This window comes from Cupressus sempervirens, chromosome 5 (assembly GCF_028749045.1).
Source record: "Cupressus sempervirens isolate cs-2001-9-10 chromosome 5, ASM2874904v1, whole genome shotgun sequence".
NCBI classification, from domain to species: Eukaryota; Viridiplantae; Streptophyta; class Pinopsida; order Cupressales; family Cupressaceae; genus Cupressus; species Cupressus sempervirens.
This window is the reverse complement of record NC_143122.1, coordinates 554,740,351-554,763,128: the sequence shown is the minus strand read 5'-3', so window position 1 is coordinate 554,763,128 and position 22,778 is coordinate 554,740,351. Positions and strand designations below refer to the sequence as shown.

The window sequence follows — 22,778 nt, the reverse complement described above, 5'->3', positions numbered from 1 at the left end:
AACTTCCCTTTCATGAATTAATTTTTCCACTATTCAAGTCATTTGTATAACATATATATCCCAAATTTGACCATAGTTGTACTCCAAATACTCCAACACTACACCTAAATCTCATACTTCCCTTAACCCTGTCCCTTATTTTAGTGTAACATTTAACCACTTATTAACCCTAACCATAACACCAAGTGTCATATAAATGAAATTGTAAACCTTGGATCCTAACGTTAACTCTTACTCTATATATGATTGTACTAATCATTTAGTAAATTATATACCTTAGCTTAACCCTATATGTACAAGTAACTAGAAATAATATTATATTTTTATAAGTGATAATATGTATACACACACACCCAAAGAGAGAGAGAGAGAGAGAGAGAGAGAGAGAGAGAGAGAGAGAGAGAGAGATTAGGGGTGTATCTAGAGAGCATAAAGGGAGAGAGAGATTAGGAGGAGTATCTAGGAAGTAGGGTGGGAGAGATAAGTGGGTGTATGGGTGTATCTAGAGATTAAAGAGACAGATTAGGGGGCATTACTAGAGACTACAGAGAGAGAGTATATTTAGATAGTGGGGGGAGATATTAATGGGTGCAGTTAGAGAGAGAGAGGGAGAGAGAGAGGGGGGGGGAGGGATTACATTATTAAAAAGGGTAATAACTTATATCATAATAGCACTAATCATGGGCACTATAATAGAACTAACCCATATTAAAATTTAACATGTTAGTTATCCTAACACCAAGGTAAAGTGTAATAATAGCACTAACATCAGCTATAATATGATTAGTAACCCAAAAATTATCTTAACCGTAATAATAACATAAACCCTAACTCTAACTCTAACTCTAACTAGATAATTTTAATTTTAACCCTAACCCTAACCCTAACTCTGACTCTGACTCTATCTCTAACTTTAATTCTCCCCCTAACCCTAACCTTAATCCTTTATAATCCTAAATCTAATGCTAATTCTAACCCTAACCCTAATTCTAGCCGTAACCCTAAGCCTTACTATAACTCTAATGCTAACTCTAATTCTAACCCTAAATCTAACCCTAATTTTGACCCATATTCTAACTCTAACCCTAACTCTAACTCAAACTCTATCTCTAACCCTAACTCTACTCCTACCCCTAATTCTAACCCTAACTCTAACTCTAACTCTAGCTCTAACTCTAACCCTAACTATAATTATAACTCTAACTCTAATTGTAACCCTAACACTAACCCTAACTCTAACCCTAACTCTAACCCTAATCCTACCCATAATCCTAATCCTAACACTATATATAATGCTAATCCTAACCCTAACACTATATGTAACTCTAATTCTAATCCTAACCCTAATTCTAATTATAAACCCAATCCTAATTCTAACCTTAACTCTAACTCTAAACCTAAATCTAACCCTAACTCCAGCCCTAACCCTAAACCTAAACCTAACCCCAACTCTATCTCCAACTTTAACTCTAACTTGATCCCTAACTCTAACTCTAACTTGATCCCTAACTCTAACTCTAATTCTAACCCTAACCCTAACCCTAGCCTCAATTCTAGCCCCAATTCTAACCCTAACACTAACACTAATTATAACCCTAACCCTAATGCTAACCCTAACTCTAACCATAACCCTTATGCTAATCATAATCCTAGCCCTAATTCTAACCCTACCTCTAACTCCAACTCTTGTTCTAATTCTAATTCTAACTCTAACTCTAGCTCAAATCCTACCTCTAAATCTAACCCTAGCCCTAACCCTAATTCTAACCCTAACTTTATTTGTAACCCTAATTCTAGCCCTAACCCTAATTGTTACCCCTACCCTACTTTAGCTCTAACTCAATCTGTAACCCTAATTATATTTGTAACCCTAATTCTAACTCCAATTCTACTCCTAATCCTAACCCGAACCTATATAGCCCTAATTCTAACTCCAATTCTACCCCTAATCCTAACCCGAACCTATATAACCCTAACTCTAACCCTGATTCTAACCCTAACCCCAATTCTAGCTCTAACCCTAACCTAATTCTAACCCTAACTATAACTCTATTCCTAACTCTTACCCTAACTATAACTCTAACTCTAATTCTTACCCTAACCCTAAACCTAACCCTAATTCTAACCCTAACTCTAACTCTAATGCTAATTCTAATCCTAACCCTAATTCTAACCTTGATTCTTACCCTAGATCTAACTCTAACTCTAACTCGAACACTAACTCCAATTCTAACTTTATCTCTAATTCTAACCCTACCCCTAATTCTAACCCTAATGCTAACTCTGACTCTTTGTGTAACCCTAACCCCAATATTAACCCTAACCCTAACTTTGACTATAAACCTACCCCTAATCCTAACCCTAACACTATATATAACTCTAACTCTAACACTAACCCTAATTCTAATCCTAATCCTAGCCCTAACTCTTACCCTAACCCTAAATCTAATTAGGTAACTTTAACCTAACCCTAATCTAACCCTGACCACAACTCTATCTCTAACTTTAGCTCTAACTCTAACTTGTACCCTGACTCTAATTCTAACTCTAACTCTTATACTAACACTAACACTAACACTAACACTAACACTACCTCTAATTTTAACTCTAACTCTAATTGTAACCCTAACCCTAATGCTAATCCTAACCATAACCCTAACACTAACCCTAACCCTAACCCTAATGCTAACCCTAACCATAACCCTAACACTAACCCTAACCCTAACTCTAACACTAATAATAATCCTAACCTTAATTCTAACCCTAAATATAACCCTAACTCTAACTCTAACTCTAACTCCAACCCTTATTCTAACTCTAATTCTAACTCTATCTCTAACCCTAACCCTAACTCTTATTCTAACCCTAACACTAACCCTAACTATATTTGTAACCCTAATTCTAACCCTCACCCTAATTCTTACCCTTACCCTAACCCTAATTCTATCTCTAATCCTAACTATATTTCTAACCCTAATTCTAACCCTAACCCTAATCCTAACTCTAGCTCTAATTTTAAACCTTAACCATAACCATAACTCTAACCCTAACCTTAACCATAAACATAACTCTAACAATAACCATAACCATAACTCTAACAATAACCATAACCATAACTCTAACCCTAACCTTAACCATAACTCAAACCCTAACCCTAACTCCATCCCTAACCCTAATGCTAACCCTAACCCTTATTCTATCCCTAAGGTTAACATTAACTGTAATGGTAACTTTGTCCCTAACCATATACCTATGTTTGACTATAACATTTTACATTACAATATGCCAAAAAGAAAATTACTTTTTTTAAAACCATAATCCTACCCCTAACTCTAACCCTAAATATAACCCTGATTGTAAATCTAACTCTACTATAATTAGACTCTAATCCTAACCCTAATCCTTAGTTTAACCTTCACTAAAACCATAACCTAACCCTAACTCTAACCTTAACCCTGACTCAAAACTCTAACTCTAACCTTAACCCTTACTTTAATCTAGACGAAAACCATAGCCCTAACCCTAACCCTAACCTTAACCCTGACTCAAACCCTTACCCTAACCTTAACCCTAATGTAACTCTATATACAACCCTAACTATAAATATAAACCCAACCTTAACCATCACCCTAAAACTAACCCTTTCTCTACCCCTTTCTCTAACTCTAACCATAAATCTAATTTTAACCCTAACCCTAATCCTAATTTTAACCCTAATTATAACCCTAATTTCAACTCTAACGTTAGCCCTTATTCGAGCTACAATTCTAACTCTACCTCTAACTCAAAACCTAACTCTAATTCTAATCCTAACCCTAACTATATTTGTAATCTAAACCCTTATTCTTACCCTCGCCCTTACCTTAACCCTAACCCTAACTCTAATTCTAACCCTAACTATATTTGTAACCCAAATTCTAACCCTAATCCTAACATTAACTCTAACTCTAATTCTAAACCTAACCCTAACTATAACCCTAACAAGATTCATAATCCTAAAAATAACCCTATCTCTAGCCCTAATGCTAATCCTGACTCTAATTGCAACTCTATTCCTGACCATAACTCAAACCCTATCCATAACTCAAACCCTAACAATAGCCCCAACCCTAACACTAACCCTAACCCTAACTATAACTCTACTCTTCAATATACCATTTTACATAACAATATGCTTAAAATAAAACTGAATTAAAGTGATGCAAATAAACACCATATATAGAATTAAAAAATAAAACATTCAAGGATAATTTTATAATAAGTTTACACTATTACATTTTATAGTAAGTTTATACAATTGTATTTAAAAAGAAATAAATAATTTAGCACTAACCTTTAAAAAATAGAAAAAAATGTAAAAATACTTTCCCTGTTGCGCCGCGATTGCCACTAGCTTATATATACCTCTATATATATTACGCCGAGAGTAATCGTTCTCGAGGCGCCTATTTTCATTTTCATAAATCTCAACTGTTATTAAAATAACCTTGGGATTAAATGAAAATAAGCGCCTCGAGAACGATTACTCTCGGCGTAATATATATAGAGGTATATATAAGCTAGTAAATAATTAATTAGAAGGATTTACAATTTTCACAAGTAACTCTTAGCTTTAAAAAAAGGCATCGAAATAGTAAGATTAACCTAAACCAATTTTAATTCTCTCTCCATTCCATGAAACATTTAATCTTCTAATACCATAAAAGTCATGCATTCCCGTTGTCACTTAGATAGATTTCCATTAGTCTTGTGATAGAAGGAATATTTGTAGGATCTTTAGGAAGAATATATCTTTCTGATACCTTTACGCTCCAAACTCAAAAAAAAAAACGAATTGCATATAAAGTAGCTGAAGCGGTGCCAAATTTAGAAGACATCTCGTGCTTAAGCAAAATTAATCGACGATTGTTGTTGTGAAACTGTGTTCTAAACGACATTATATCCCTGTACAATCTCTAAAACTCCATCGGAGCTCAAATAACTATGATATTCGCGTAGGACGAGTTTAAAAGATGCAGTGTTGGAAGATCGGAAGAGCGCGGTATAAGCCAATTCAAGAATTCGTTACGAGAAATCGAAACTTATCAGGGGAAACAAAAACTGAAGTGGCGACAAATCGAAATCTTTCGGGGGGAGCCAAAAATGAAGCGGCAACAAGCACGGTGGTCATTCACAGAGGTCCTTCGATTTTGTCGCAGCAGCCCCCAAATTCGCTCAGCAAGACAATGGTCTATTTGTCCGCCGGGCTTCTCTCCACCGCAGTAGCGGGAGGGGCATTTGTGTTGACGGATGTGGAGGCGGAGGCGAAGGTGAGGGCGAAAATGGAGGAAGGGTTTCACAGGCTGGAGGAGGCAAAGGCGAAGGTTTTTGAGAAAGGGGCGTCTTTGTATAGGGGGTGCGTGGAGACGGGTGTGGCGGCGGCGGTGTTAATGAAATCCTTGCGGTCGATGTTGTCGTCTGCTAATGAGGAGGCCAAGTTAGGGCTGAAGATGAGAGTGGCGGCGTTGCTGGCTGATCTGGCGGGGGCAAATGAGAGCAGGAGGAGGGCCATTGTGGCTGCTGGTGGAGGGGCAGTGGTCGATTGGTTGTTTGATACGCTATCCTCTCCTTCCACGCCGCCGCTCACGCAGGCTGAGGCAGCCAGGGCGCTTTCCTTTTTGATTTCGGATTCTGCTACATGCGAAGCAGTTCTTGCCAGGCCGCTTGCCATTTCTCACCTGTTTCGTTTTATTAACTCCATACATCCTCACTCTGCCAAAAATGTAAGGATTTGGTACAGTTGATGCTTCCGCAGCTCATAATTATGTTTTAATGCTGAATTACTTTTCAGAAGAGTCTTCTAGTGCAAGCTGGAAAAGAAACGTTAGAACTTAAGTATGACAGAACACGGTTGTTCTCATGTATTAACAACATGCTAGGAAATCAGTCGCAACATTCGACTTCGGTTTGTAATGTTGGGATTGTTCCTCATTACAGAATACCTACTGTATATTGTGAAAGTTTGGGATTCTTCCTCACTACAGAATTAAGTTTTTGCGGCCATTTCATGAACAACTGAAGAGACTTTGATAATACCTCTGTCAGAAATAGCACAGCAGTCTTAAAACTTTGTCCAAATTAATTGTCTAGTCATCCCTATGAATTGTCACTTTGTAGTAGTATCAACTTTGAAAGCATTCCCTTTAAGTGTCTGCCATTCTTTTACTTTTGTATTTTGTTTCTTTTAACAAAAGTGATATGTCATTGAAGGTGTGAAATATATTCTTACGTATAGTTGCTGAATAATTATTGTAATATTTGTTGATGATTATGCCTTACTCTTCGTAATGGTGAAACATCCCCTATTTGAAGGTTTCATTCTAAGGTTGCATTTGCTTTTTATACAGCCAAAAAAGATAAAGCTCTTACGTGTCAATGGGGAAGTTTTAAAAGGCAAAAGCATGCTTGTTGCTGCCATTATGGATATCGTTACAACCAGCTGTGAGAACCCAAGCAAGAAAGTGTTCAGGCCCAGGCTTCCTGAATGTGCAGACTTGAGAGACATTGCTGCAGCTCTTCAGGTCATTGAGGAGGGTGGACTAGAGTTAGACGAGCCGCGTGATGGTGACGATGATGATGATGACAGGAAAGGGATGCGGGGTATTGGTATTAAGGTTCTTGGGGGCACAGGTGTCATTGGGTTATTGAGATTCCATGATTTCTCTAGGCTAGAGTTTCCATTTTTAAGGCATTGGAATAACTATATATTACCTCATTCCCATTTCTCTCAATGTTCTTTCTCCCGAAACCATCTGCCGGACCATGTTGCTATTGAAAAGTTATCCGCAAAAAGTGGCAGTTCCTATGTTTCAGTTCCATCGGTTTCTTCAAACACTGTTGCCTTAAATGAAAAGCTTGATTATCCTGGTCTTTGGGATGATTTACAAAGTAGGCATGTTGCAGTGCCATTGGCTGCATGGGCTCTTTCTAGTTGGGCCTCAGCATCTGGTTCTAATCGATCTAAGATTGCAGAGTTAGACAGAGATGGTCATGCTGTTATGACTTCATTAGCAGCACCTGAGCGTATTGTGAAGTGGCATGGAGCATTGATTGCACGACTACTCATGGAGGATAAAGGTGTGCCTGTAGTTGACTTCGGAGCTGAATGGAGTTCATCTCTTCTTTCTATGGCTGTTCAAGCTTGTAGAGCTCAGGATATCCCTCTTGTACGTGTGGCACTTTCCTCATTTTTTGTGACCATAGAAAGAAGCAGTAATGCACGAAAGGTAGTAATGGACAAAGACCTAAAATTGATCCGAGAAATTTCCAAACAGACACAGACAGATCAGAACATTCAAGAAATTCTAGCAAAAGCAATAGAGTTGCTGTGGACTACAGGATCCCCTCTTTCTCTTCAAGACAGCATGCAATGGTCTGGAATTCTTTTACGCTGGGTCTCTGGAAGACACTCTGCCGAAGGCACAAGGTCCTCAGCTGCAAATGTTCTTACACAAATTCTTGAAGTGCATGGGCCGAATACCATTATCATTTCTCAAACATGGCTGACTTTATTACTGTCTGAACTCATTGGTCTTTGCAAGATCACACCTGCAAAGAGGAATAATACTTCATCAAAATCTACAGAAGTCAAGGCAAATAGCAGTGTGCAGGTAATTTTTCTGCTCTATAAAATCTATCATATTGCAGTTGTTAGGAGAAGCACACCTTTATTTTCCTTGAAGTCCTATGTTTAAAATGCAACTGAAAACAGAAACTTTTGGTGCTATCCACTGAATTTAAGTGTAGAAGAGAGAGTGTGATTACTAGTGCTTTAAGATCTTCTCCTTTAGAAAATTATTTTAGCACGAGCATCACTTACCTAGTTTGAATTTATGAAGCCATGCACCATTACTGGCACAACCATGAATTGACTTTTGTGTTAACTGCAAGGAAAATATTAGGGTGGGTTACTCAGAATACACGAGGGAACTTATTAACTGCTTGCTTAATTAAGGTTTATACGTCATTTAGGAAAGAATTCTTTGCATTGTAATAATGTTTTTGGTATTTGCAAGTGTAAGGTCAATGAGAAACTTTACTTCTAACTCAAGTTCTGAAGGTCAATGACAAAATTTACTTCCATTTCAAGTTGTGCATGGCCCAGCTTTTCCTTTTGCATGAAAATTGATGTTTCAATAATGAATAAGTACTATGTCACTTTAAAACAGAAAAGCTGGAAACTCCCTTGCCCCTCCTCGGGCTTGCATGTCCCTGTATCTGTATTGGATACAGATACAATATGGCATGGATAGACATTGGATTCCCCACCCACGCGTGGTAGAAAAACACTTAATTTTCCAATTGTGCCAAATAATATGTGATTTGATCTTTAAAACTCTGACATAAATCATCCTTAATTAAGAAAATCTTCAATTATGCAACTTTGTTTTGTTGTTGGCATAAACAAAAACCTACACCAAATGAGGAAGACAATAATTTTTTTCCTGTTTTAGCTACCTATTTTTCTGAATTATCTTCCAGAGCACAACTCTATCAGTTTTAGAATATTGTAATATTTAAATCAACTTATAATTATGTAGATAGCAATTGCATGTCTATGTTGCTTTTGAAATAATGAAAATATCTTGTAATAAGTTAGAAACTCGTGTCAAATATATGTGTCTATGTTCTATTATGAATGTTGTATTCAACCATATCCATATTGAGGGTCTTAAAAAATGGCCATATCAGTATCTGCTATCATACCTGTACTTGTATATGTATCTGTATCCATTCAAATTTGGTTAATGTACAGATATATAAATGATTTGAATGGCTTATTCTGTTTTGCAGAGCCAAATTATTCAATCAGCTGTACAATCTGCCACCCAGTTGGTAGGCATAATTGCATGCACATCTGAGAAAAATGGGGTTGCAAGTTCTGACAGTTCTGAAAGCCAAGCCCCAGATGATCTACTTATGTTAACTACATTTGCTGAATATATCACTCCTAAAAAGAAAGATAGGCCAATAAGTATTGATGCAGCTGATTCTGCGTCAGCAACCCTTAAAGGTATTAAGGCATTGACAGAATTATGCTCAGAGAATCAGAGTTACCAGAAAAGAATAATTGAATCTGGTGGACTTTGTTTATTGCGGCGTTTTATGCTTAGTGATGATTATGAGCAACTAGCTGCAACTGAAGTATATGATGCATCTAGGCTGCGCGAGGGCCAAGATCAAGTTTCTACTTCTGTAGATAAAAGTGCCATTCCAAAAGAAAATAGCTCATCTAGTGTGAGGGTGCCACCTACTGCACACATTAGAAAGCATGCAGCTAGGCTCCTAACCATTCTTTCACTACATTCTGAAGCATCAAAAGTAATTTCAGAAGATGAAGCTTGGTGCAGATGGCTTGAAGACTGTGCAAATGGAAAAATCTCTGGATGCAATGATCCAAAAATTCGTAGTTATGCTCGAGCAACTCTATTAAACATATCAAATGCAAATTACAATGGGAAAAACCACACATTTGGCAGCGGGCAGGCAGGAAACATGGATATTCAGAGAAACATGTGCCCTCGGTATGAGGATATGGTTTTTATAATAAATCCTGAGGCATCTTACTATAAATGTCAAACTTTCCAGGCCCACAACATGCCTCAAAATAGTGCAGTAGATATGACTGATGTGGAGTATTCAGCAAACAATCTTGATGAGAGAACCGGTAGATTTGAAGAAGATTCAAAGCCTGGCATTCATTCGAGGATTCCTCAGGATACATCTCAAGAGATGCATGAAGAAGCAGATCCTCTTATTGATGTCGTTTTTGTGCATGGGTTACGTGGAGGGCCTTTCAATACATGGCGTCTGTCAGACAATAAAGCTTCTACTACAAGCAAATCTGGTCTTGTTGAGAAGATAGATGAGGATTCCGGAAGAGAAGGAACTTGTTGGCCTAGGGAATGGCTTGCAGCTGATCTTCCTCGAACTCGCTTGCTTACTGTCAAATACAAGGTTGTAAGCTTATTATGAGGAGCTTGATTATTATTTGCATTTCTATTCTTCATGGTAGTCACAAGATTTATATTTATAAATCTGTGTAGGTGATTAGAATAATTAGAATTCTCTTGTCTGCATTGGTTTTCTTGTTTGGGCTGCATGGTATGTTTCTTTGTCAAGTGCCTGTCCAGATGCTAGCAGTTGTTTTAATTATGAAGCTGGACATCAGGTTTGGGCCTTCCTCTGATGTGCATGGTACCATCTGATTGAATGCTGCATGCAGACAAATCTATCTCAGTGGTCAGGAGCTACGCTACCGCTTGAGGTGAGTATAATTTAAACTTTCCTTGGGTAGCAGGTGGCTTACCTAATTATATGAGTCTGATACTGATAATCACCCTTAAGACATTGATCTTTAGTTTTTAATTTTTATAATTACTTCTGTTTAATACTCTATTCTTGTCAGCTAAAGAAGATAAATTATATATTGTTCTCCCAAGAACTTTTGGTCATGGTTTGACTTTGTTGCCTATCTGCCTAATTGGAAACAAGTAGAATACTGTGGACTTTTTTCTCTTTCAATTTTCTTGAAGCTTTGAACTGTCTTGAAGGCATTCATTAAGGCCAAAGGAACTAGACAAAATGTTTGCTGATACCCTATATGTCTTGGCCAACAGGTCTTTCAGTTGAGATGCATAACAGGAATTCTGAATTTATCTTTTAGGGTTTGATGAAGTTTTTTTCTTGTTTACAAAAATATTTTGGAATCTTTCATAAATTTATACACACTGGGTTGGATAGCCTTGCAATGGGTTTTCCTAGGGTTTTGAAATCCTGTGAGTAAAACATATTCACAGAAAGCTATTAATTACATGTTCTTCAAGACATCCTCGTAGATCATCATGCCTGTACATCACAGGAACTAGAATTTGGGGGTTTACCAGGCAACAGTTCCAATAAGATTGTTGGTATAAAAAACAAGGTTTGTTTTAACAATTAAAAACTGGTTTTACCTGTCTTATTTAAGACATGTGGGATCTTATCAAGTTTTATTGCCGCACTGCTTTCATTTAAACTTTTGTGTTTTATGGTGTCTTCATTATTGCAATTAAGAGCTGACTTCTGATTTTAAAGGCTTAATCTACATTAGATTGAAGTGGACTGTGGCATATATTCCCTTTTAGCATTCAAGGTAGTGAAAGGTATTATCTGTGATATATGTGAGGTGCTCTGGAGATGTATCTGTCTATATTTATGGATATCAGTAGAGAAAATTTAACATATGTGCAACATAAAATACAATCTAACTTTCTTTGCTTTGAGGGTGTCAACAGGAAGTGAGCCTAATGTTGCTGAAGAAATTGGTTGCAGCTGGTATTGGGGGACGACCTGTCGTATTTGTCACTCACAGGTTGTCTTGAAGTCTCATTTTCAGTATATAGATGTTCTCCTGCTTTTTGTTCCTATTGTATTTTTAATTTGCATTCTTGTTGCGTCAGGTGGTGCTTTATATCTACTAGAATGTGATAGTAATGCTTGCTTGGCCTCAGCTCTTGATTAGCTCTTTTTCTGGTTACTCACAAATAGGTACTTTTCCAAAAAAATGTAGAAAGTTCAAAACAGAGTAGATTGCTGGGCAAAACTTGTTTGAGTGGCAATTATAAGTGCATATTTGAAAGAAATATTCAAAGGTCAAAGACACTTTTTAGAGTGTTATTGTTAACTGCCGTGGACAAGTATACTGTATGTAAATTCTAGAATGGTAATGTTGATTTTGTAATTCTCAGTCCTGGCAGTATGCTTCTGCTGCGTATGACTTATGTGGTAATGAGTAGACTTTCCAACATTTATATTACACTCAATATTAGAATTTTGCACACCTTTAAGATTTGATTTTGTTCTCAAGATCGGGAGTAAACTGAACCTGGTGATCCACCTAAACCATGAAACCCATTGTTGGTCAGTCATCCTGTTTCTTGAAGGATAATGGGAAGGTCCAATGCTGGAAATAACACAAGATGTAAAAGTAGAACTTTGTAAACAGAAAATGATTAATGTAGAATGTTTAATGAATGTTTATGGGAAGGTCCAATCCCGGAAATAACACAAGCTGTAAAAGTATAACTTTGTAAACAGAAAACAATTAATATAGAATTACAATTTGGAATTGTAGGTTCATAATTATTAAGTTTGCTCTTTGGAATGAGACAGAAGAAGTTTCAAAATATATTATTTTGTAACATTATTTGGATAAAACGTTGGGATGACTGATATGTGCCTAAGTTCAAGTTCAGTGAAACTTTGTCAATGATGTACCCATAACATACAGTTATCATTGCAAATCCAATGCCATCATATTGACACGAGCAGGTACTGATGTCAATGATTTAAAAATTTCCAACATCTTCTGTCTCATAAAAGCTTGAAATCTGCTCAAGTGCAAGATGTTGCACATTGATGTTTTGACTCTTAAATCAAAGTCTCTGGTCAAACTCATCATTGGTTACTTCTGAAATTGGGCCTGGATTTAGTATAGAGTTACTAAATTGTTGGATTATATATATGCTGACCTGTCTTTTGCTCCTTCATCCATCTATTTAGATGTATAAGAAGACATCTTTCAGCTTGCATTTCTCTTTTATTGTGCTGGATGCTCTCCTCCACTCAATGTTGAAATTCTAAGAAGACTTCCTCTTGAACTTCTTTCTTTCCATTATCAAGTATCAGGATATATGTTTAGAGGTCATGTATATTGTATTACATGCCTCAAAGGCCTATTTCTAGTAAATGAAGAGAAAACATAAATCTGTAACTTCCAGCAATCATGTTCACAATAAAGGAAATAACTAATTTTTATTGCAAATATTTATTGAAAGAAAGAAAGAAATAATATTAATATCAATGTAAAATCAAAATAGACATGTTGCCAATTGTCAAAAAATAAGGCCGATTGCAGGTACAAACATTTCAGAATTGGAGTAGGCTTGGAAATAGGCGTGAAATAGTCAAGGTTGATTTCGTTATTCTGATCTTTGGAAAACTTCTAACAAAATATTCTTTACTTCCGAAATGGTGATAATAAGAACCTTAAACATATTGGTTAGCATTGTTACTTACTGGCAATATCCTTGGTTTGTATCAAACAAAAACTGTAACAAAAATCAAAACTAATGGTCAATTCGATGGGTGAAGGAGTAGGAGGGAGCAAATTACAGATTCTGCTGCAAATAAATATAATTGGCACTTTAGAAGGCTGGAACAGGAGTTTATAATTAAAGATTATTAATATACACTATATTTAATATTAGTATATAATATATATTATACACTATATATGTATATAAAATTGTTTTGAAACTTAAAATGTTTTATATTAGCTACATTAATAATTATATATTTAAGTTACAGACTAATGACAGTGATTTATAATCTAAGTTGTAGGGTTTGCACCCCCGACCCCATACACCTGCACCAGGTTTACCCAATGCGCCCAGGGTATGCCCTATGGGCACTAGGTATGCCGTGGGTGTGCACCCATGTACCTGCAGCATGACTTGGGCACTCAGGCATACCTGGGGCAAACCCACAGGTTAAGCGTGCCTCCTCAGTTAAAGAAGTGCCCAATCACCCAAAAACACTCCTTAAACCTTTTTTGTGTGGCAAATTGTAATAAAATTATTTTCTTTTAGTTTTGATCTTATCACCAAGATTCTACATAGAATATACAGTCATATATTTAGCTGTTGGAAGTTGATTATTCATGAATTAATGCTTAGAGGTAAACGATCAAAGTATGTGGTTTAAACTGCAGAAGGATTTGAATTGCTAAGGTAACAAAGGGAGGATGCTAGATTTCTGTTGTGTTTCATGGACTGGTTGGTCGTTCCTATGATTTTGGGGAATCTTCAAGTGTCTCCTTTTGCTTTTCGTAATACTCAACCTCTAGCTAACCAAAAAAAGGGATTCAGTAGACTATAAGAGTTTTTTTGTTGGTAATGAAATATCCCTTCTAACAGTCGTGAGCGATTTATACATCATTCAGACATTTCTTAATGATAATACCTTAATTGACAAAATTGTCAGTTACTTCAAATAGCTGGAAATATTCTAGCAGAATTTTTGACTTTTTATCGATTGCAACTCAGAAGTAAAGCTTTCTTTTCTTTGCAAAGTGCAAAAAAAAGTTGACGCCCTAGCTCTATTTCTGAGTTGCAGCAGACCGTATGATGGCCTTTCTGCATATTACAGAGCATTATATGGTTTTCTGTACCTCAGAAGAAAGCTTTCTCTTCTTTTGTACTTTACTTGACAATGAAACCTTTCTTTGCAAAGTTGCTGCCGCTGGGGATGGACATCAGTCCCCAGTGAAAGGATTTAAACAGAGAAATAAAAAATGTCGCAATAAGAAAAAATACGCAACACCAAATTTATCCTGGTTCACCATAATAGTGGCTACGTCCAGACTGCAGAGTATTAGATTAATATGTAAAAAGGTGATTACAAAATGTGCAGAGCAGCATATAAAAAGGCTCCAATAATATTACATATGAAAAGTCTCTGGAAACCAAGAGACACGCTTATTGGAGGGAAGAAACAAGTGACCGTTGGCCTTCACCATATCAACACCCAGCTGCACCGGAGGTAGTCAAACGTCAGCAAATCCTGATTATAATACCTGCCAATCAGCTCATATTCACTATTTTGAGTCTCAGGATCTTGTGTTGGTTGCAAGGAGATTAACTTTCAGTACTCTTTGGCACAAGTTTGTAAAACTTGAGGACGAACTTGGCGGAGTTAGTAGAATGATCATTAAGGAGGTTATTAAAGTACGATTGTTATATTGTCTTATAATGATCATTAGTTAGTTGTTTAGTAACTCTCTATTCTGTAAGTCAGTCAGTCCATATTTAGTATCTCTCTATTCCGTCTTTAGTTCTTGACCACTTCTGTTATGGAAAGATCTTCTGTAATTGCTTATATAAGGACACTTCCTCTCCTTTATAATTAATCGATTATCTCAATCATTTTGGATTATTGGATCTGTCTGCTAAATATTTGTGACATTCATAGTGTCACATATCTTCATGTGCTTCAATAGAGTCAGTCATATCATGAACCTGAACCTAATTGGTGTCAATTTGTAGCATTGTCTTGTTGGGTTGCAATTTTACCTCACCTCTAGTAGGACATATTCCAGTAGATAATTTGGGCTCTGCTTGCTTGTCATTTTAGTAATATTGTTTTCCTGTCCATTTGTTAAATTATTGATCTATGACACTGTGTTGTCTGTAGCATGGGAGGCTTAGTTGTTAAACAGATGCTATTTCAAGCGGGAAAGCAGAATCTTACAAATCTTATTAACAACACTTCTGGAATTGTGAGTGGCACCGAATACTGATGATTACTTGTTTGTAGCTTAAGATTTTATTGTTTGATTGTACTATTAAGTTCATATGATTTACTTTTCGAGGCTGAGATATTTTAAAAAGCTAGAAATTTTCTTTTCCTTTTTAGGTATTTTACAGCTGCCCACATTTTGGTAGTAAGCTTGCAGATATGCCTTGGCGGATGGGACTTGTTCTTCGGCCAGCTCCTTCGGTTAGCATTGTTTCTTAATTTTTCTTCCCTGTTTGGTGGTAGACTTGTCGGACACATGTCTACGTAAGCATTTATGATTTATATCTGAAATTGTCTTTTGCTGTGCTGACTTGAATGCTTCAGATAGTAGAGTTAAGGAGTGGGTCTCCGAGATTAGAAGAGCTTAACCGTTTTGTCCGCCAGCTTCATAACAAAAGTGGTCTTCAAGTTCTGAGTTTTAGTGAGGTGACTTAATAATGCTCTTCCTGTGTATTCTTCTGTTGTATCTGTAATTTACAGGTTTGAAGGTATGAGAATTCTGCTCTGATGTATGTGTTCGATAACTGATTTCTTTCTAGACTAAATTAACTCCTCTAGTCGAGGGATACGGAGGATGGGCCTTTCGTATGGAAGTAGTACCAATTGAATCTGCATATCCTGGATTTGGTGAACTTGTGGTATGTTATAGAACGTGAGTTATTGAAATTGCAGTTTTGTACTTAAATTTAGGTGCAGATTTTTGTACAATATAAAAACAACATGATTTATAATGCTTATGAATGGATTAATATTTCAAATTTCAATTGAGATCAAAGTATTTATAGTTTATAAATTATATACTAAATATCCTTTCTACATTGGATATCTGGGATGAATATTATGTTCCCACTTATGAATGTGCAATATTCACTACAAATCAAAATCACCATGTTTCAAATTGTTACATCAGTTTTCATGTACCTTTGGCTTCTTAATATGAGTCTATTAGCTTATTAGTGAATAATTCCTTAATATCTATGTTGTTCTATGTTGTTAAATAGGTATTACACATCGGTTACATGCCTGGCACAAAGCCTCTTTAAATTTGAGAATCAGTTATCAATAAAATTACTTCAATTGTGCTACCATTTAACATCTCTTGTAGGACTAATATGCACAGCTCTGACAGTTTGTTTAAAATCAGTTTTCCTTGTATTTTTCATTAGATTCAATAACAATATAGTGCATGATGTGGCATTGCAGCATCAATGATGCTTTTAGAGAGTTCATTCATAACCCTGAAGTGCAAGGATTACATAGTTGCTGTTTGTGTGACAGTAGCAATCTATGACATCATTACACTTGTCAAGTGCATTATCCTCTCTTTTCATTTGCTTACGTTGTGCAATAATTCGCCTGCTACAATTGTTATTATGATTGGCTTCTTTGGTCGAGGACAATGGACTTCTGAGTTTCAGCAATTTAAAGTGGTTTCTAGACTTGATTATTCATTTTACTGTAATATTTATTTAAGGCGAAGTTGTCTAGAAAGATAATTTTTTTCTTACGGTCTTGGTCGCTTGTGCATTTACTGACTTTTTCTAAATCCATTCAACCTCTTGTAATGTTCTTAGACTGGGATATAACGTGGACCAGGAAATTTAGTTGTGCAGAGTTGTGCATTGATACTTGTAACTTTAGCAAGCATATTTTCACAAGCTAGGATTTTGACATAACTTGAAGTAGACAAGTTTTCAATTGCATAAATTAAATGAAATGTTTTGCCCCTTTGTTGGTTGAAAAATTAAATTAAAATTGATGTGGCTTACTATATATGAAAAATTTGACTGGTAATGAATCTGCTATATCTAAGAATATGACCAACAGAACAAAAAATACCTCAGATTTAAGGGTTCATTTTTATTGATCGCATGTTTTTGTTGTATGTTGCAGGTGCTAGATGGAACAGATCATGTTAATTCATGCAAGCCTATTAGCCGTACAGATCCAGCATATACCGAAACACTTAATTTTTTGCAAAAACTACAGAGTAATCTCTAGGCCTACTCAATATGTCATACTCTATTCTATTCTTGTTATCTCTTGAAAATGTATACCATACTTGTTCAGAGTAAAGCCTCAATTTCTTTGGCCTCCCAAGTATTTGTATAGGCAATTATTGCAATGAGAAACAATACAGGATTCCATATATGATGACTGATGAATTCGTTATTAACCAAATAAAAAATAAAAAATATTGGTAGCTGTCCATCCTATTACTAGTCCTGCCTTGCATAAGGTACTAATGTTTTCAGTGGTGGTCACCATCAATTTTTTTCAACCAAAGCTAATAAATCTCTAAGGTTGAAAAAACCTTTTATTTTTTAATTAATTTTGAATAAACAATACTTGTTTTCTCATTGGCTAGTGGCAATTATGCCTAGGGGTAAAAATATTTTTTGACACCAAAAATTAGGGGAAAAAGGTCTCTGGAAACTTCTTTTGGATTTGTTTCGGCCAATTTTTTTTTTTTTTTTTAAGTCCTTTCAGGATCAGCAACTTAACAACTGAAGGACAACATGATATGAGATCAACACCCCCACCCGCCTGCCAGCCATGGGGAGTTGTTCTGTTTCTACATTTTTTCTCTGATCAATGTAAAGAAAACATTGAACACCGTCCAATCCAGAAAAGGTGGGAGCTTAAAAATAATTCTACCATGCGATTTCAACTGGGACATCCCGTTGGGACACTATGTGATAATCCCTTCATTGTTTGACTATGCATTGAAGCCTTCATAAGTTTCTTCCCAAATTGCAGATAATTTAGAAACTTCCAGATAAAAATGTCAATTGGCAGGTGTAAATGAAGATTATCTCACAGAATCACCCCATGCTTATCCAGGTTTGAAAGGAAATCTGTGCAGAAATAGTATGCGTACCCCTTGAAACCACAAAAATCTGGATTAAAACACTATGAATTACGCCCTAAGAATGCTGTAACCCTTGTCGCATTTGAGCAGCACAATTTGTGGCACTAAACACCTCATAAAAAATCACATTCCCTCTCTGCCTGTTCTCCACCCCTTTCAATTCCACCTGTTGTTTGCAATCTATTCTCTCACATTTTCTACAACAGTTTGCCAAACAAGTAGGAGCTTGCGAAGAGGGCATGGGTACATATGGAAGAGGGAAGATGAAAGAAACAAGGGAAAGCAGGCACTGTCCATGGCATATGAAAACATCATTGCTCAACATCCAATGAAACATGGGGAAAAATCCTAGACTTTGTGGGAGAATTTTCGGATGCTACCCCAATTTCATCAACACAGGTACTGCAAAATCTTCCTCGCAACGCACGATGCTTTCTTACCACAACTTGTATATCACCCTGTTTTTCCTCCCTACTGCCTTTGAAATAGAGTTTCCTGGACATTTGAGGCAAATTATACATTTAATATTGTATCTTATTGGTACCTTGAACGGTAGTCCTCAATCATGCTAAAACAATGCACAATACTGTGTGTAACCCCATCAAAAGCATATTTCCAAATCAATGCATTCACACTGTCATTGCACAAGTGGAACTGATGCAGGAGCATCCAGAGGTATAAGGGCAATCCTGTGTCACCCAAAAAAATGTACTTAGATTTAGTTTCTGTTTCATGTCTTTTCATTTTTGGATACCCATTTGGGTAAAATAAAGGTTCTAACTCTCACAGTTCAACTATCAGTGTGCTAGAAAATCCTGAAAAAATAGGAGCATGCAATTTGGCCATCATTTTGGTGACCTAGAAGGTGTGAATTGGCCAGATGAATGTAATTGTGATTTAGAGCATTCTAGAAAAAGAATTAGGTCAAAAGGCTCCACGGTTTGAAAGTTATTGTAGTTTTTCAAGTTTTGGAGACCTCCTAAGAATGCTTCAAAGTCAACTTAGGGGCATTAAATGACCTCGAAAAGGGCCAAAAAATGGGGGATGAGTGAAGCTAGTTTATAGGACTATAGAGCGCTTCGAGAGCTTTTCGAAAATGTAAACGGTTCGTCAATCGGAGCTACGGTTCAAAAGTTATGCCTTCCGGAAGTTTGGTTACCGTTCCTGGATTCTTCTAGATTTGCACCGACTTCTAACGCAGCTTCTGGAACTTTCTATTTGGTTGGTGGATGCCTACTAGCACTTTCTAGAATGTACTCCTAGTCCTTAACCCTCCGGGGTCTATTTAAGGAGATTTCTGGCATTGTAAAAGGCAGTTCGGAGTGGAGTTTGAGAGGAGGTACTGAAAGGAGAAATTATCTCCAGATTTATGCTATTGTAAGCCCTTAGGGCATGTTTCGAAATTTATTTTCCTGTACTGTTTGTACTAGCTTATTTTCTCAGTTAATATAATTTTCCCTTTTTGTTGTGTCCATTTTGGTTCTTGGGTTGTGTCCCCATCAAGAACTAAGATACTAAACAAAAAATTCAAAACCAAGTGAGCAACTATGGAAATTTGCTGAGCATTCACACTTAGATTTAGGATATGAAAATACCAATGAGAGGCTTCCGCAATCGCGCAAGTCCTTATTTCCCTCCTTTGTAATGTGCCACGTTGATAGAAGTTTGCAAAATGTCGTACAAGCATATGGATCATAAGCCATCTGGTACTTGAAACAGTGCCACATAAGCCATCTGGTATTTGAAGCAGTGCCACAGATGTAGTATGTAATCTTGTGTAAATTTGTAGTTATTTTTTAAAGTTAAATTACAATCGCACATTAAATTTTTTAATTATAATTTAGATTTTTATTTGAAACAATAGATGTAGAATAATTTTTATTATTATATATTAATATTTATTTGTATTTAAAATAATATTTAAATTATATATTAATATATTAATATTCTATAATAAAAATTATTTAGATAATCTAAAGATAAATATTATAACACTTTACTTCTAGATGTATTGAAGATGTAGTTTTTATTAATATTTAAAGTTTTCTGATGAATATTGATTGGGTGATTTAATGTATTGAGTTGTTAGCAACATTGTTTTAAAATATAGAGATATATGCTTTAGGGTGTTTATATATATATATATATATATATGGTATTTTAGGTGTTAATATATATTTTGATTTGTAAATAAAATTTCAAATTTTTAAAAAAGTGAAAGAGTTGTAAAGTGGATTGGGATTAAGATTTTATATATATATATATATATATATATATATAAAAGAAAATTAATGTAAATTGGAATGAGCTTAAAATGATAAATGATTATTGTTCAATGGTATCTTTCTAGGAAGTGTTATATGCAATGGTAAATATAAGAGGGGCTACACGTGAATTGTTTGACAAAATGCTTAATTCTTTTTTTAGATGAATTCATGTAATATGTGAAGTATAGAAGGCATTCAAATTGTTTGATAGAATGCTTGTGTATTGATTGAGCAAATTATAACAATAGATAACTAATAATAAATTGTTTGACAAGATTTTTAGATACAAAGAATGTAATTTGGAAAAACAATATGCCTACAAAGTGTGGAAGCATAGAAAAAACATGTGGGCTCTTCCTTCAAATGAAATCAACATATGAATGGAGTTCTAGTGTTAATCAATATTTTGAAATATATTTTTTAAAGAAAATTTGAACCATCATGAATCCCCTCTACTCCAACAAAGTATGATGGATATAATAATTCTATTGGACCTCATCTGTTGCAAGTGCTAGTATTTAAAATTAAAGAACTATTCTATTAAGCTATATTATATTTTTAATAATTTAAATGAACATGCACCAATGTTTTGGCATCTTCTAACTTTGTGGACTAACAGAACAGACTGCTACAACAAATTTTCCCCTTTCACATTTAATCACTATGCTCTACAATAGATTTTCCCCTTTCACAGCTTATATGACCACCTTCTTGCCCTTAGCTCCGACTTCGACTCGGGGGTGTGAAGCGACTTTGCAATTTCCTTAACACAAGCCATTCCAGAGCTATGAGACCTTGCAGGGGACCTCTTCGCTAGCGACACTCCTTTCATAGCACTCAACTTCACCACAGGGCCTTTGGTAGTTTTCAGCTATATTACTTACTGTTGGACTTTTTCCCTTTGAGGATGGATACCTAATCTTTTCCGATATGTCTCCTCCTGCTTTCTTCTTCATTTATTGTACTTGTTCTTTTGTGGACACCGTTTGGTGTTTCGTTTGTCAACTATCTTCTTGGTGTAAGCTTCCCCATAGACCCAAGTTGTGGTCTTTTGTTGGACATTAATAAAATTATCTTATCTTATCTAACCAAAGAAATAAAAATTAATCTTCTTTTTCTTACAAAAGGCAAGGACTCTAGCTCTTTCAGAGCTCATCTTATTTGTTTTTGATAAGATAAACAGGTTTTGAAGGGTGCTTGAAACTTTGTACAAGACTAAGGATTTGCAATGAGCGCATAGACCAAAGTTACAACAAACAAACTCAGAACTGATCACCCCCCAAACTAAGGGTAACCAAGGTGACAAAAAAGCCTATCACTAGCCATAACAAAAGCTCCAGCAAAGAGGCAGGGCCAGATACATCACGTTTTGCCCTTTGAATTAGAGCCTCCCTTGCATGATCGAAGATTCATTTCTAAAGGAGGAGCAGATGGCCTAGAATTCTTTCTGTGTATCGCAGTCCAACCATCCTCCACTTTGGTTGCCTCAGCAGTCAAATCACTTGAAGAAGCAGAACGCCCAAGGGAAACCGATAATACAACAAACTCCCTAGAAGAGTCCAAAGCCAGCAGGCCACCCATTGATCCAGGAGGAAGGTCCAGAACAGGGGCAAGGGCAGGAGCAGGAACAGTGTCCTGGCCCCCAACAGGACCAGGAGGAACATCCAGAACTAGGGCGAGAGAGGGAGTTGGAAGAACAAATTCCATTTCCACCGAAGAAGCATCAATAGAGGAAGCATCCGTAGACAAGGGTGGAACAGAGGAGGGCACCAACTCCGTAAGAGAGCCATCCGGGATAGCAGGTGAGCTAAGAGACCAGAGAAGAGTCACCATCCCCAATGGAAGGGTCTTTGCACACAGTGTAGTGATCATCCGAAGCATTCTTCCACCAAGAAGGAGACTTTTTAGGTCTAGATTTCTTAGAGGAGCAATGAGCAGCAAGGTGACCTGTCATATGGAACTTCTTGCAACGGAAAGGGATTCCTTCATAATCAAGACTTTGGACCCAAGATCTAATCAGAGAAGCCAAACAAATCTTCGCTGGGAGACCCTTGGAGATGTCAACCTCAACAAGGATCCAAGCATAAGTGGTGCGATACACATTTGAAGTAGTATCCACAAGCAAAAAGTCCCCAAGGGCCTCTCCCACAGCCTCTAGAATAGAATCCACCCAAAGGTGAAGGGGAAGATTCGACAATCTGACCCACAGAGGGACCTTGTTAAAGGATTCCGTTGATAGGTCAAAGTCCTTGAACCAGGGT

At 36.4% G+C, this 22,778-nt stretch overlaps 1 protein-coding gene across 6 annotated transcripts; it reads left to right on the top strand.

The window, feature by feature from the left end:
- The first annotated feature begins 4,870 nt into the window (after positions 1–4,870).
- On the top strand, positions 4,871–17,592 carry LOC149557136 (alpha/beta-Hydrolases superfamily protein). 6 transcript variants are annotated; one of them, XR_016364845.1, is made up of 10 exons: positions 4,871–5,762; positions 6,387–7,649; positions 8,833–9,996; positions 10,211–10,306; positions 11,316–11,392; positions 15,274–15,358; positions 15,496–15,579; positions 15,703–15,804; positions 15,918–16,030; positions 17,272–17,592. XR_016364845.1 is itself a non-coding variant. In XM_089831850.1 (10 exons), exons 1-10 carry the CDS (start codon positions 5,013–5,015, stop codon positions 17,377–17,379), a joined length of 3,774 nt encoding a protein of 1,257 aa, XP_089687976.1. In that variant the 5' UTR covers positions 4,879–5,012; the 3' UTR covers positions 17,380–17,592. The 6 variants fall into 6 exon arrangements, 3 of the variants coding, with proteins under 3 accessions (XP_089687976.1, XP_089687977.1, XP_089687978.1); XR_016364844.1 differs by having other exon boundaries at positions 4,872–5,762; positions 15,918–16,016; XM_089831850.1 differs by having other exon boundaries at positions 4,879–5,762; positions 10,265–10,306; positions 15,918–16,016.
- Positions 17,593–22,778: the final 5,186 nt, after the last annotated feature.